At 45.7% G+C, this 16248-nt stretch overlaps 1 protein-coding gene across 1 annotated transcript; it reads left to right on the top strand.

The window, feature by feature from the left end:
• The first annotated feature begins 255 nt into the window (after positions 1 to 255).
• Positions 256 to 3083, top strand: LOC124665561 (probable amidase At4g34880). Its single transcript, XM_047202961.1, has 5 exons — positions 256 to 759; positions 899 to 1113; positions 1361 to 1603; positions 2333 to 2531; positions 2613 to 3083. The coding sequence occupies exons 1-5, from the start codon at positions 256 to 258 to the stop codon at positions 2979 to 2981; spliced, it is 1530 nt and encodes a 509-aa protein (XP_047058917.1). The 3' UTR covers positions 2982 to 3083.
• Positions 3084 to 16248: the final 13165 nt, after the last annotated feature.

Below are 16248 nucleotides of genomic sequence, written 5' to 3' on the forward strand. Positions count from 1 at the left end.
ATAGAGATATAATATTTTTGAAAAGCAAATTGAAATAAATAGAACAGAACTAGTGATCGCAATACACCCTTACATGCTTAGAAAGTTCAAAAAAATCTGGAAAAAAGTAGAGTCCGTAGAAAAGATATGCACACAAGACTTTCTCTACAAATTTTCAAATCTAGACTTAAAATACTCTCTGGACGGCAAATTCCCCTTCATCCGAAGGTCAACAGTCTGGTCCTGTCCTCCCACATTTGCACCAAGTCGCCGGCCATGCTGCTGCGGTACCTCGTACCGCTACTCCTCGCGGCCACCACCGCGACCGCCACTTTCGTGCTCGAGGAGGCCACAATCGAGTCCATCCACCGCGCCTTCGCCGGCGGCGCGCTCACCTCGCGCGGCCTCGTCGAGCTCTACCTGCGCCGCATCGCGACCCTCGACCCGGCCCTCCACGCCGTCGTAGAGCTGGACGCTGACGGCGCGCTCGCCGCCGCCGACCGTGCCGACGCCGCCCGCCTCCTTGGAGGCGCCGCGTTCCCGCCGCTCCACGGCATTCCCGTGCTCATCAAGGACAACATCGCCGCGGCCGGCGCCTTGAACGCGACGGCCGGGTCGCTCGCGCTGGTCGGGTCCCGCCCCGCGCGCGACGCCGGCGTGGTCAAGCAGCTCCGGCGCGCCGGCGCGGTGATCCTCGGCACCGCCAGCCTCAGCGAGTGGTGTAACTTCCGCGCCCCCGGCGTCCCCGCCGGCTGGAGCCCCCGCGGCGGCCAGGGCATGGTCAGCAGATCTGCCCCTCTTGCCTCCTCCGCCTCCCCATGTTTCCTTCTCATTGCTTGGAAGCTAGATTTTCAAGTTGATTTTTCTGCGCAAGGGCGAATTGCGAGTCTGAGTGACTCTAGTCACATTGCTGATGTAGAATCCATACGTGCCGTCAGCGACGACCTGCTCCTCCAGCAGTGGCTCCGCCATTGCGGCGGCGGCAAACATGGTGGCGGTGACGATTGGGACCGAGACGGATGGCTCCATCATGTGCCCCTCCAGCTTCAACTCCGTTGTCGGGATCAAGCCCACGGTCGGCCTCACAAGCCGTGCCGGCGTCATCATCATTTCTCCGAGGATGGACACAGTTGGGTAAAATCGACACTGAGCGAATGCTTACATCAATCTAGCAGTGTGATATGGTTTTGCTGCCTGAATTTTAATCTACACACCACTGCAGTGTGCATTGAATTACTTTTGGAAACGTGGCATAAAATTTTCTTGAGTAATTCAGCAATTGTATGGTTTTAATGTGCCCATGTATGTTTGCTGGCTTTACTTTTATGATCTGGTGACACTGGTTTAGTTATTTCATAGTGATATGATTTACTTGATGCAGGCCAATCTGTAGGACTGTTTCAGATGCAGTATATGTGTTGGAAGCAATCGTTGGTTACGATCCACAGGATGCAGAGACAACTCGCATGGCATCTCAGTATATCCCGGAAGGCGGTTACAGGCAATTCTTGAACATAGATGGTCTGAGAGGCAAGAGGATTGGGATTCTCAGGAAGGATTTCTTCCTGTTTCCCTCAGGATCTATCCAACAGAACGTGTTTGAGGAGCATTTTGACACTATGAGGTGATTCACCACTCTTCTTGTCTGACGGAAATATCTGTTATTCGTAGGTATCAGTCACGTGGATAGTGCTTCACTTTCATATAGAACAAGTGAACACCAGACAACTAATAAGTGGTGCTTTTTTTATTTGGATGACTTTAATCTATACAAGTATAAGATCTTGTGCTATGATACACTAAATCACACAAAAACGATGTGCAGTTGTAAGTTTCCTCTGATGCATGGTTATGATACTAGCTGACACAATATCATAGGTATGGAGATTGATGATTGATCCCATTGTCGGCACCTAGGCTGGTCTTACACACTTTACTCGTCTTTGAGAAGAACTAGTTATTGCACAACACTATTTCGGACTCCATACACTCTGAATGATATTCTGCACCAGGGTATTATACTGTCAAAATAATGTGCCTCGAAGATGGCAAGAGTTACAAGTTATGGAACAGATGCCACTGCAATGTTTGAAATTTTGAAAATGCCACTGGTTATGAGAAAGACATGTGCCTATATCCTGAATGTCGTTTAGACATCCATTTGCATTTTTCATGCAAAGTACTACTATATGACAGTATCAACATTGAAGGGGGGTGATCAGTCACTGGGGATGATTGAATGAAAGATGGAATGAATTATGACATGTTATCTACTTATTGCTTTTTGTTCATTTTTTTTTTCTGAATATAGATTAGCTTTTCCTAACTTGTGCATGTTGTTAAAAAATTAAAGGCAATTGGGGGCCATCTTGGTGGACAATCTTGAGATACCAAGCATGAATGTCATCAACGATGCAGTGCGAAGCGGCGAACGTGCTCTAATGCTCGCCGAGTTCAAGCTGTCCCTCAACTCTTACCTGTCTGAGCTGGCCACCACACCTGTTAAATCATTATCAGACATAATTGAATTCAACGACAAGCATCCTGTCAAGGTAATTACTTTATTTCACCTCATTTCCTAGTTTTTGTTTTTCTTGAACTCAAATAAGATACTTTTGAAATATATGTTACAGGAAAGGATGGCTGAATTTGGCCAGAGTTACCTTGTGCAGTCTGAAGCAACAAACGGCATTGGTCCGACCGAGGAGCATGCCATTTCCAAACTGAACGAGCTGTGCAAGGAGGGCCTTGAGAAGATTGTGCGAGCCAATCAACTGGACGCAGTCGTCGCTCCTGGTGCGTCTGCTCATAGCCTGCTTGCGATCGGTGGCTACCCGGCGATCACTGTCCCGGCCGGATACGGGTCAGATGGCGTTCCTTTCGCGATCTTCTTTGGAGGGTTGAAAGCTTCAGAGCCGAAGCTTATTGAGATTTCTTATTCCTTCGAGCAGGCAACGAAAGTCAGGAGACCTCCACCAGTATTGCAGCATTCTGCCCTTTGATTGTAGTGTTGTTTTTACCTGATTGTACCATTTTCAAGTCTGAAAGAAGAAATAACACTTTCTTGGTGAGAAACATGTACAAGTATGTTAGCATTTTCAGATGTTATCAGTTATCACCATTAATTTCCCATCTTTTTTTTTCAGTTCAGGCGTTATTCAACGCTGGGCTCTTCCAGTGGAGGAGACGCGAAAACCTTGTAGTTCTTGCTGTGCATGTCTGATCATCAGGGACTTCTAAGTTCTAACCCACGTTGTTGATGCTGACGATGCCGGCGTACAGCCGGACCCTGTCCAAGCGGCTTGGGATATGCACGATCTTATACAGGGTGATGGCGCTGGGCAGAGGAGAGGCTTGATGCGGCTGCGCACCTCCGTGGTGCAGCTGTGCGGAAGCCCCAGCAGACGTCGTCCATCGCGGACTCGCCTCTGTAACGTTTGTTTGAGTTGCCCGCGATGACCGGCTGCGTCGTTTGCCTCTAGTTGTACTTGGTTTGCAGCGATTGAGACAACCTGTTTCGTTTGTTTCCATTGGAAGTGAGCGCAATGGCTGGCACCGGAGAATACGTGGCTGATCATCCAACTCCTCTTCTAGATCAGCAAGCAAGCAATAAGTAGTAGTACCGATCTCCTCACCCCTTGCCCTATCCGGTGCAACAGTCAATCAATCAAGGAATCCGGCGACCATGCCTTCAGGTGGCTAGAGCACCAGCGTCGCACCCAGGCTGACCTTGATCTTCCAGATGGAAAACCTCCCGGAGGTAACTCCTCTCCCTTTTGTTAGACTGTTCGGTTTCTGTTTCAGTTAAGCACTTCGCGTGTGTTTGATGCTTGCTCCACCTTCTATATATCATACTCTCCAGCAGAAATTCAATTTGGGACATGGGAGCATCGAGTTACCGAAATTAGCACCATCAATTCTCAAAATAGCCTTGGGATACAGTTTTTCTCTGGTTAAAGGTAACGTATAATGATTCGGAGGCCATGTTTTGGCTCCTAAGTGCATATGAACTATTATACAAAATGCCTCGGAAACAAGTATAAAAATATTGAAAAAAATCCAAAATAAGCTCAGCGGGAAATCAGATGGCGCGGGAGAACCTGGCCTGCAGTTGTAAGATCAAAATCACTGCAGAAAGGAGCTACTACAACGTCAAGGATAATTTGGGATTTGACAGTAATACTTAACATGCCCTTCATGTTTTTTTTAAATAATTGATATGCACATGATTCTTGAAAAGCTAACTTCTATTTTCTCGCAGCCTACAAAGTAATTTCTCCTAGATTTTTGTTTATGTCATTGTACATTGGTCCATATTCCTTATTGTCTCAAACTAGGACATATAAATTTAGAGATTTTCTGTTTTCATCGGAACGAGTTAAATGATGATGATACTGAAGATGAAAGAATAAAGAAGAAATGTTGGCAGCAATGAAATTTAGAGATTTTCTGTTTTCATCGGAACGAGTTAAATGATGATGATACTGAAGATGAAAGAATAAAGAAGAAATGTTGGCAGCAATGATTTGAGAAGTTTACCAACGACATATGAGCTATTTTATGGTTGTAGGTTCCCAGCTTCTATGCGGAGTTGTTGTTACTTTAAACCAAGTTTACATGTTCTCTTCGGCACCTCCTCCTTTCAGATGTGGAATCTGGAGTGACACTATTTAATTTTAGGGGTTCTTAATGAGTAACTGATTGTGCCTGATAGTGTCCATTCTATCTCTATTTCTTCTTATATTATGTATCTTTACAGTGGTTATATGCATATCATGCCATAGTGGTTATATGCATATCATGCCATAGTTAGTCAAACTTTACAAAGTTTTTGAATGATATTTTTTCCTACAACTCACGGCTACCTTGAGAGCGCGGCGTGCCACCGCTCCAATCTTTGCTAGTACTTAATAATAATAAAATCAATGGTCTTCAAAAGATTTAGTCTTCCAGATCCATGAAATACAAGTACTTTTTTAGGGCATGAAATACAACTACCGGGAGCATAGGCATGATGATCCAATCTTTTTGTTTTTTGAGAATAGGATGATCCAATCTATACTAGCACTGCATCCATATGTTGTAGACCCCTTATCGTGGACCTCTCATTTAAGACATGGCCCAACTCTGCTTCCCAGGCCCAAATTCTTTTTCAATTAGGTTGTACTTCTTCCCGTTCAATCTCGACATAGAGAAGCTTCGACAGATGATCATGGAGACCCATCACCGGTGAGGGATACATATGACCATGGAGACCCTGACATGCAACTTGCTGCCGCGTTTGTCTCACAGTAGGAAAAACATTTCCATGGCGGCTGTTTCTAGACACCATGGTAAGATATTGCTTCTCTGCCACCGCAAAAAAAAGAACAATGCGAGGGATGTTAGAGGCTCATGAGAGTAAACAACATGATCATTTATCTGGTTTATCTTAGAAGTTTTACTAATTAACTCATTAGAGATCAAAACAAACAACCATAGTTAGTAATTCGTTGAACTTCTTGTGTGCCCTTTTGATCAAGTTCACGATGATTCCGAAAAAGCCGATGGAAATGTGAAGACGGTTAGGAGTAGTCAGCGTCAAATCTATGCTAAGTGAGCAGTTCAGACTGTATAGTATAAACTGCATGTAGCTATCTTAGCCTCATGTTGTCCAAATGCTGAACACCCGTAACAAGCACCATGCTTCTTCCAATAGATGTACACACTATAACCGATATGACATTGTACACTGACTGTTCATATACTCCTATATAAGATTGAATAGTAACATCAATAATGAAACTTCGCTTCACTCACTCAATCTCTCGGTTCTTCTCAAAGACATCTCAAATATAGTGGAGTTCATATCCGCCAACTCTTAGATGGGGGTGTAACTTATATGGTTCGGTGGCCGCTAAACATGAGCTACTTTTTTACTAATGGCCTCACATGAAAATTTGGTGTATGTTCACATATTAGGTAAAGGTGGAGTTGTACGATAATCTGGTAATTATGTAGAGTCGTTGTGATCTTAACACATGTCGGAGCAACAATGGTTATGTAAAATATATTTAAGAACCAAGACTTATGCAACTTCCAATTAGCATAGCAAAAATTAGTGTATCCATATGTAGAAACATATATTCATATTTGTATTAGTGGATAGTACAAAATAATATAATATTGTTTCAAGCATGTATGGAAATACCTTTGTTATACTAAAATTATGTAAATTTAATCTTCGGTATTTTGACTTTGATGCATGCCACTTGTATTGATACGATGTAACTGTTTACGTGTGTGTGCCAAATTACGTTACGAACATAATGAAGAAATATTTACTTAAATGGTTGTTCATGTATACGTACTTTAGTAAAACCGAATGTAGAGTGTTAATTCATATCTAAATAATGTAAGCATAACCAAACCAATAATCATTAAGATAAAGTGTCATTTTCTTTATAGTTGGAGAACCGGGATCTTCTTAGAAGTTAGCCCCATCAGTAGTTTTTGACAAATGTTAGGGTTTATGGCCTACCCCCAATTGCTCCGCCCTTATCTTTGGTGCCACTCACAATTCGCAAATTCGAGGCTAGGTGTAGGGACCTTTTTATATTGTCTTTCCAAAGAGTCCATGATGTGGGCATGACCCTTCATGGACTCCCAGTTGGGCCGTAGGAGGTAGTCTAATGTTGGTTACCTCGATCTTCCAGACGGAAAACCTCCCGGAGGTAACTCCCCTTCCTTCTGTTAGACTGTTCAGTCTCTGTTTCAGTTAAGCACTTCGCGTGTATTTGATGCTCGCTCCACCTTCTATATATCATTCTCTCCAGCAGAAATTCAATTTGGCACATGGGAGCATCGAATTACCCAAATTAGCAACATCAATTCTCAAAATAGCCTTGGGATCCGGTTTTTCTCTGGTTAAAGGTAACGTATTTCTGACGCTAAAACTGAAAGTGGTAATGATAAAAGTGATGCTTGTGATAAAGAAGAAAGTGAAGAGGAACCTGAAAAGCATACTAAAAATATAAAGTACACTAAGGAAGATTTCATTGCTAGTAAACATGGTAGTGAGAGAGAACCTTGGGTGCAAAAACCAATACCTTTTCCTGATAATAAACACAAATCAAAGGAGGAAGAACACTATAACAAGTTCTGTGAATGGATGAAACCTTTATTTTTGCAAATTCCTTTGACTGATGCTATTAAGTTGCCTCCTTATTCAAATATATGAAATATATTATCTGTAATAAAAGGAAGATTTGTAATGAGGAAATCTCCACTGTGCTCGCTAATTATTCTTTTAATGGAAAGGTTCCAAAGAAGCTTGGAGATCCAGATATACCCACTATTCCTTGCTCCAACAAAAATAATTATGTTAGAACTGCTTTGTGTGACTTGGGAGAAAGAGTTAGCGTTATGCCTTTTTGTCTCTATAAGAGACTTGATCTAAAACAATTAATATCAACTGATATATCTTTGCAAATGGTTGATAAGTCCACTACTATTCCTATTGGTATATGTGAGGATGTTCCTCTTCAAGTTGCTCATAATTGCATGATATTAACTGATTTTTTTGTGTTGGAAATGCTTGAAAACCAAGCCGCCGATATGAACGATCAATGCCACCAACTCCAAGACGCCGTTGTGAACTTCGCACCGGTGTGGGAGTAGAGTTGAGGCTGATTTATTCACCCCGCCTCCGCTCCCACCACCCCAACGTCACACCACAACAGACAAACCCTAAACCTAAAAACTAGACCAGAATGGAGGAGCGAGGTCCCTCTCCCCCTCCTATCGCTGGAGTGGCAAGCGGAGGGAGAGGAGACCAACCCTCATGCCAGCAGAGATCTTGGACGGGAGAGGTTGTCACCTTCGCCTCCTGTCGCCAGAGAAGAAGGGGCCCATACCGATTTATCTAACTCAACAGCTAACCACCTAGATCGCAACGCCTAGTTTAATAAACCAGTATGGAGGGAGTATCCTCCATTTTCAGTGATAGTGCCCACAATGATTATACCTTGTCCACCACTCGTACCATTCATTGTCAATGCCATCTATGCTCCTTCTTGTCAACCTGCCATTTGATACTATTCCTATGGTGGGACGTTTAGTTTTGATTACAGAAGACTATCAGTACGCGTTGCAATATTCAACCTTTCAGGAATTGAAAAATAAAATACATCTGACAATTATTCACGAAAATTTTGATAAGTGTATGAGTTGAAATAAAATAAATTACAAGACATTTAATTTTGGCACTTTTTGAGATTGCTCTTATTTTAGAAATTCCGATGAAACCATGAACCCTGCTCACAAACCGCCTTAGACGAACATTCTCTCTTTGCGCTCTAGCCTTCTCTTATTTGCCGTCTGGGCACATGCCCGGCCGGGCTCGACGCTGGCACTTGTAGGCACTCCGGCGAGGTCCCAGTGGGATGTACCTTGCTGGAACTGCAAAAATTCTGCTGAAGAGTACGTGTGGTTGGTTCATCATGGGCGTGTTCGACTGTTCCTTGGCAGCTCAACTTGGCCCATTTCATTCTGTAGTCCATAATTAGGCCATTTCTCACGTGTGAAGGTAGATTGAACTGGAATCAATCGATCGTTTCATCTGTTCGTCAACTCGCGAGACCAAACCGGCACGGGACAACGACTAGCTGGCGACAACGCGCGTACCCTAGCTCGACCAATTGAAGTCTTTTATGTCCACTGCGCCCATGCTCTAAAAAATTTCCTGCAAGCTTATGGAGCACAATCTTCTCGAGGGACGGTGTTCCACCACCCTAAACTCCTACTCAACTATGACTACCTCTTCTTCGATTTTCGTGAGGAATGGGAAGAGGAAGGAAAAATAAATAAGGACATATCGATCAAAGCTCAACATTTCTCCAGTGTTTTGCATCAAACTTGATACTGATGAACTCACAATTGGAATTCTAAGAATCAAATTAACATGTCTGGATACAAATCTCCACCCGTGGACTCAGTTCCTTACCACCAATGTCTCCGGCCAGCTTGCTGCATTACTCCACGGCTGTCGTGCCTCTGGTTGTTTTTCTTTGAAGAGACCAAGAAGAACAGTTGCAGGCATTCTGTTTTCTAATTTGTATTGGTTGATGAGTGTGCTTTTACAACCAAGCACGTGATCGTATCTTCTTGGTGATTTTTTTTTTGAGAGAATGTGGTCTTTATTGATCAAGAAACATCATTACAAAGTTCGTCCCGGATGAAACCCGGGATAACACCTACTGAAATATTACAAACCAAATGCTCAGAACAACGAGCCAACTTGTGTGCTACCACATTCACATCACGACTAGCGAATTTAAACGAACAGGACTCAAAGTCCGTCGCTAAGGTTTTGATATCAGCAATAACTGAGCCCAAAGGAGAGCGATCCAAGCCCTTCGAAGAGATGCGTTGAACCGAGAGATAAACAATCCGATACCGAACGGCTTTTGTTACTCCATGATCACGTGAAATCACCGCAGCTTGTCGCGCGGCCGTAGCTTCAGCCATCTCCGGAGAGGGTAGCCCAGCCGGTCCTTCACTTACTTGACAAGATGAAGTCGCCATCATGGTTCCCGAGAACGATGCCACAACCCATCCGATTCTCCTGCGGAAAGAGAGCTGCATCGACATTTATACAAGTAAAGCCTTCCGGGGGAGGCGACCACCGTGGAGGAACAGCTCCACCCCGAACCTTGGGCGCTGCTGGCGGGGGAACCAGATGTGTCAAGATCATCTGCACATATGCCAAAATTTTTGAGACAACTACAGCAATCCGGGTTTGCTCTGAGTTGTTCCTCACATCATTCCTAGCATTCCAGATGTGCCAAACCACCACCGCTAACACAGTAGCATTTGTCTTGGATTCTCTTTTCAAGAAATCGAAAACCCATTGCTTTGCATTCACCAGACTCTTTGCGTCTCAGCTGTAGAGGATAGTGTTGCTTAATTTCCTTCCAAATCTCTCTAGCCAGGGGACAGAATAAGAATAAGTGCTCCACTCTTTCCACTTGGCCACGTAAAACACACTGATCGTCCGCGGGAATATGACGATGTACCAGCTGGTGGCCTGTTGGGAGACAGTCATGAACCATTCGCCACAACACAATCTTCATCTTCCCCGGAGCTGAAATTTTCCAAAGCTCCTTCCAGCATTTCTGTTCTGCAGCGAAGTCAGAGGACGCACCACGTCCTCCCGTATTCTGGCAACAGAAGAAACTCTCTGTCCGAGCCAGGTTATACGCCGACCGGACTGAATATTGGCCAAATCTATCGTGTGGCCAGGACACAAAATCTGCTCCTCCATGTCTGCTAATTGGGACTTGCAGAATTTCCTCTGCTAGCTCATCATGGAAGAAAGCTCTAACCGTGTCCTCCTCCCATCCATTTCCATGTTCATTCATCAGATAACGAACCTTGGCTGTCGAGGGAATAGGAGTGAGTGGTTTGATGGTACCTTGCTGATGTCCAGGGATCCAATTATCAGTCATGATCTTCACCGATTCTCCATCCCCAATGCCCCATCGAATACCCTTTTTGAGCAACTCTCGCCCAAACAAAATTGAACGCCAAGTAAAGGACGCCGATCTCGGTTTACCCGCAGATAAGAAGTCAGTATTCGGAAAATAGCGACCTTTTAACACCCTTGCACATAGCGAGGTCGGATTTGTAATTAGGCGCCAAGCTTGTTTTCCCAGCATTGCTTGGTTAAAGAGACCAAAGTCCCTAAACCCCATACCACCGAGAGATTTTGGTGAAGAAAGCCATTCCCACGACCTCCAGTGCATCTTCTTCACACCATCCTCAAAACCCCACCAATGGTCTGCAACATTGCCTGTCATTTTATCGCAAATCGAAACTGGGACTTGGAAACAACTCATGACATAGTTTGGAATGGCTTGAACTACAGACTTGAGCCATGTTTCTTTCCCAGCTCGGGATAGTGGTCTGCCCGAGCAACCAGTGGCACACTTCCAGACTCTTTCAGCAAGAAACTTGAAGGATGATGTGGCTGCTCTAGCAATCTCTGTCGGCATGCCTAGGTATGTGTCCTGAAGAATCTCATTTGACACCTCCAGAGCCTCTTTCACCCGGTCTCTGATGTTACCTTGACATTTAGTTCCGAAGAAGATGGAGGATTTCTGTAAATTAACTTTTTGACCAGAAGCCTCACAGTAAGTGTTGAGAACTGATTTCGGAGATTCAACACTACTTGGATCACTTGCGTGCAAAGAAGATACTCGTCATCTGCGAAGAGTAAGTGTGATATAGAGGGGCCTTGTCGACCATTTTTTAGTCCTTGTAGCTCACCAAGACCCTCCTTCTTCTGCATCAGACATGATAAACCTTCCGTACACAATAAGAATAAATAAGGACTAATTGGGTCTCCCTGACGGATCCCTCGAGATGGAACCACAGGAGATGTTAAAACCCCATTGACCTTCACTGCATATCTAGCCGAAGTGACACATCTCATCACTGATTTGATCCAGCTATCAGCAAAGCCGAGCTTACACAGACAACCATGAAGGTATTCCCATTCAATCCTGTCATACGCCTTCATCATATCAATTTTGTGAGCAAAGAAGGGGTGCTTGCTCTGCTGACGACGAACTGTATGAAGACTTTCATAAGCAATAAGAGCGCTGTCCGTGATCAACCGTCCTGGGACAAACGCACTCTGAAACTCGGATACAACATCCGGCAACAGAAGTTTCAGTCTATTAGCAACAACTTTGGACGCAATTTTGTATAAGACATTGCACGGACTAATTGGTCTAAATTTAGACAAGTGTTTGGCCTTAGTCACCTTGGGTATTAGTACAATTACTGAGTCACAGAAACCCTCCGGAATCTCCTCTCCACCCAAGAAACTGCGAACTGCATCGCAAACCATATTCTCCACCAGGTCCCAGTGCACTTGGTAGAACATAGCAGGGAAACCGTCCGGGCCAGGCGCCTTAGTCGGTCCCATTTGGAAGAGTGCAACTTTAATTTCTTCATTGGAATAATCTTTGCACAAATCAGCATTCATCTGATCGTCCACCTTGGATGGAATAGCCTCAAGAACAGAATCCATAGATGAAATTGGTTCCGAAGAGAACAAGGTCTCGCACCAATCATGAACCATACCTTTAATTTCACTCTGGTCAGTACAAATCGAGCCATCCTCCCTAGTCAAAGCATCAATACGGTTTGTGTTTTTCCTCCCCGTACACCTCTGATGGAAGAAGGCAGTGTTTCGGTCCCCCTCACGGAGCCATTCCACACGCGAGCGTTGCCGAGCCATAATCTCTTCTCTCTCAAAGAGCTCACAAAGCTGGCCCTCAACACTCTTCTCCTCAGCCACCACATCCTCCGACGGATGGGAATTGCGAAGGGAACGTAGGCGACGCTCCAAGCGACCAATCTCACGACGAACCGAGCCAAACGTCATATGACTCCAATCCTTCAGAGTTCCCGCCAGTTTATTCAAACTAGCAAATGCTGAGTGCATAGGATTCGGCCCAGTGGCACTATCGGCCCAACACGCCTCCACTGTAGCAGTGTAGCTCGCGGCCCTCTTCCAGGCAGCTTCATATCTAAAACCTTGATGCATCGGTACAGTATGGTAGGGCTGGCTCCGTTGCAAAGAGATTAGAATAGCATAATGGTCTGAAGAAGTAGTGATAATATTCTCCACTGTACACTCTTCAAACAATGATGTGAAACTCTCATTGGCTACCCCACGATCAAGACGCACTCGCACATTGCATTGTGCATCTTGTTTATTTGTCCAAGTGTATTTGGGGCCCAAAAAACCGAGATCAGATAAATTGCAAACATCCAAGCAGTCTCGGAACATTTGCATTTGAGTTTCTGACCTGTCCGCTGAACCATAATGTTCATCCCGGAGAAGAACCTCATTGAAGTCTCCACAACACAACCAAGCTCCCTCCCATTCACGGCGAAGTCGACGTAGCATGTCCCAGAAGAAGTGACGCAGCTCCCGTCGTGGCTCCCCGTATACAAAGGTAGCACGCCATGGTTCCGAATCCGCAGAAGACACTGTCACATCAATGACGTGCGCATTGGCTCCACGTAAGGACACCGTATACGGCTGCTTCCAAAAGAGCGCAAGGCCACCGCTCCGGCCCTCGCAACTGACAGCAAAGGAACCCGTGTAGCCCAGTGACCACATAAAATTCCTTGCCTTCGTATCCCACATTTTGGTTTCAGACAAAAATAGGATACAGGGTCTGAATGTCTTCACTAACCAGCGAAGTTCTCCCACCGTCGCGTCCGACCCAAGTCCGCGACAGTTCCAGCACAAAAGTCTCATTGCGTCAGGCGGGACTGCGCTGCAGTCTCCGCCAGATCCGCCGATCGAGATGTATTAGTCCTCATCTTCTTGTTTGAGTCTGAACTATGATCATCCTCCACTGTTTCTGGAATAGCGTTGGTCTGACCAATGATAACCAGTGCCTGTTCCACATTTCCTTCAATAGCCGGCAACGCTGCAGTGGATTTTGCAGCCTTCCTTTTTAGCCCTGCCGAGTTCTGCTTCGGGTTCTTTGCTGGGAAAAGTTCACGGCCATTGGCATCCATCCTACCTCTGCCCCGGCCACGGCCGTTCCTGCCACGGCCCCTGCCAGCCGTCGTAGTTTTCTGAGGCGAGGAAACCTCATGATCATCGCTCTGATTAGGGCCTCGAGCCGCCTCTTTGCCTCTTCCACGTCCCTGGCCGGAAGATGCATCCGAGCCACGTGATCCCGGGAAAGAATTGCTTCCACCCGAGCCTGCCTTGGTGCTAGAGCTGGAGCCCCCCGCATGTTTCACGCCATCATCAGCTGACAAACGCTTAGAAGTATAGGGCAGCTCCCCATTCTCGTCTCTCTCCGCAGGTGTTGCACAGACCAAAGTCGAGTGCCCCAATAAACCACAGGAGAAACAATACAGTGGCAGACGTTCATACTGCACTTCATACCTTGAGCTAGTCTGCAAACGGCTCGAGGAGACAGTAACCCATCGGAGTAGCGGCTCATTTACATTCACCTCCACTCTGACACGCATATATGAGCCCCAACAGCGACCCATGTCATCCGCTTCAACCTTCTTGACCACGCCAAGTGGCTTAGCAATCTCCAGACCTCTATCTGCCCTCATCAACCTTGTTGGCAGCTTATGGATTCTGGCCCATATCGCCAGACGATCGAACACAACATCCACAGGAGATACATCGGCATCAAAAAACTTGAGTAACACCTGCGTGCTTACCCACTTTCCATGGCGAACCCTCCATAACTCGATCACGATCCACTTTGGATCCGAACTCCGCGACGAACCGATTGTCGCCCCCAGGATTGAAGATCAATCCCCTTGGGTTGCCCCACGCCGGCCGCATCGCCGACTTGATCGTCTCGATATGCGAGGACATTGGGAGAGAGAACCTTACCAACCAACGCTCCGTCCGGATCGACCGGTTCCGGATCATCGACATCGTCGATCACCACAACGAGTGGATTCCGCTGCCGTAAGGCGCAGCTGCGCCATCGGATGCTCCACGAGTTCCCCAGACTGAGAGGAACCAGCTCCGTCGCCGGCGCCAGTGGCGCCCGCCTTCTTGCCCGGCCCAGATGGGGGCAGCTCCGAGACAGCTCCACCCCCGATCTGCTGTGCTTTCGTTTTTCCCGTGTCCTCCCGGATCGACCCTTCGACCAAATCTCCAGCCGCCATAGATCCCGATCTCACAACCGCAGGGCCAAGGGCGGGTAGTTCTACCAGAGAACCCCGGGATCGCCCCGAACCCAAACGAAAGCAAGATGGAGATGGTAGCGCGGAGAAGGGAGAGCGATCGAGATGGAGAGAACGGAGAAAAGGGAGAGAAATCAACCACGATTGAGATCTCAGGTGAGTTCAGGAACCCTAGGTTTCACGTCGCCAGTGCGTCGCCAACCCTAGAGAGCCGAACAGTTTTTTCCTGTGGTGGACGTTTTGTATCTTCTTGGTGATTTATGTGTGTGGGGTAACCACTATAACCCATTCGTTGTCCCTAGGAATATGTTGACCTGGAAAACATATTATTTAATTAGCTCCATGATCTCGTTGGAAGATGATGAAGATTCTACTTGTAAACCATACATCCGGGCTATCATGTTTTAGTATAGATCGACCACTCGCTTCTGAACATTATCATTCCGTAGATAATTTTCACACCGGCTGGCAGTTGAGTTAACTATTTCGAGGCAGAATGTCCAGGGATCATAACAGAACCCTCATCTTCATCAAATGATTGAGGCAAAACGTGTTCCAGTTTGCTGGTCAGTCAGGGAATTATTGAGAAAATCCCAGAACAAAATGGTGGGCCAATAGGAAGTTTTCATTTGCAGTTGTCTTGCGTTGGGTCGTGTCTGAACTACTAGATTGTTAACTGAGTATACACTCATTGCCCATCATTAAGTCAAATCAATCATATGAACTATCCGTGTCCTAGTTAGCGTCATCACTTACTTGCAAGAATATTAAAAACAACAGTTCTCATATATGGAGGTCCTTGGGGAAAATAGATACTCCCTCCGTCCCAAAAAGAAGCTGCTCAAATTTTTTAGGGACGGAGGGAGTTCATCTTTTGCAATGTTTCAAGCAGAAATTCTGAAAACTCAAAATTTTGCCTCCAAACAGACTACCATTCTCAAGAATCATTTGTTGTTCCCAGCCAGTGTGTTTGTTGCTCCCTTATTTCTCTCAGGTACTGGACTGAGGATAATTTTCTTCTTCTAGTGTTCGACATCTTTTCAGAGAAGTAAGTCCGGAATCTGCGAGGACAGAACTAACATGCGTCACGGACTGATCAAACTCTATTATACAGAGAATGCATTGCCGCTCTCGTGATCACAGACCGATCACAAGAGCTAAAACTAGTTTCCAATGAAGAACTACCAGAAGAACAGTCTGAACACACAGTCTGAACGCACAGGATTAATCCTGCCATATCCCAGAGATTCACCATCTCATCTAGTTTAATTAATAGTACTATGGGATTATTAGCCACCAGGTGCTAGGTGTGCATAATGCATGCATGTGCCTGATCTGCCACTTATGACCGTGATTAGTCGAAAGAACAAGGAAAGGCACATGCACAGTATGTGCATGCATGATCTTCGTCAATCGTCGTCCGTTGGTGGGCATGAGAGGGACAGAAACAGAATTCCCATAAGCCGTTGCTTATAAGTACCAGAGAACACATGAAAGGCTTCAGTATGCAACCGAGTTGAAGTTAGATCAGATAAGCAC

The sequence above is a fragment of the Lolium rigidum genome, chromosome 1 (genome assembly GCF_022539505.1).
Source record: "Lolium rigidum isolate FL_2022 chromosome 1, APGP_CSIRO_Lrig_0.1, whole genome shotgun sequence".
Classification (NCBI taxonomy): Eukaryota; Viridiplantae; Streptophyta; class Magnoliopsida; order Poales; family Poaceae; genus Lolium; species Lolium rigidum.

Bases quoted from the DNA above. Each gene is read 5' to 3' on its own strand.
- LOC124665561 (XM_047202961.1), top strand. From the start codon at position 256: ATGCTGCTGCGGTACCTCGTACCGCTACTCCTCGCGGCCACCACCGCG. The intron at 760-898 runs GTCAGCAGATCT...TTGCTGATGTAG, and splicing joins CCCGCGGCGGCCAGGGCATG to AATCCATACGTGCCGTCAGC. The intron at 1,604-2,332 runs GTGATTCACCAC...AAAAAATTAAAG, and splicing joins GAGCATTTTGACACTATGAG to GCAATTGGGGGCCATCTTGG.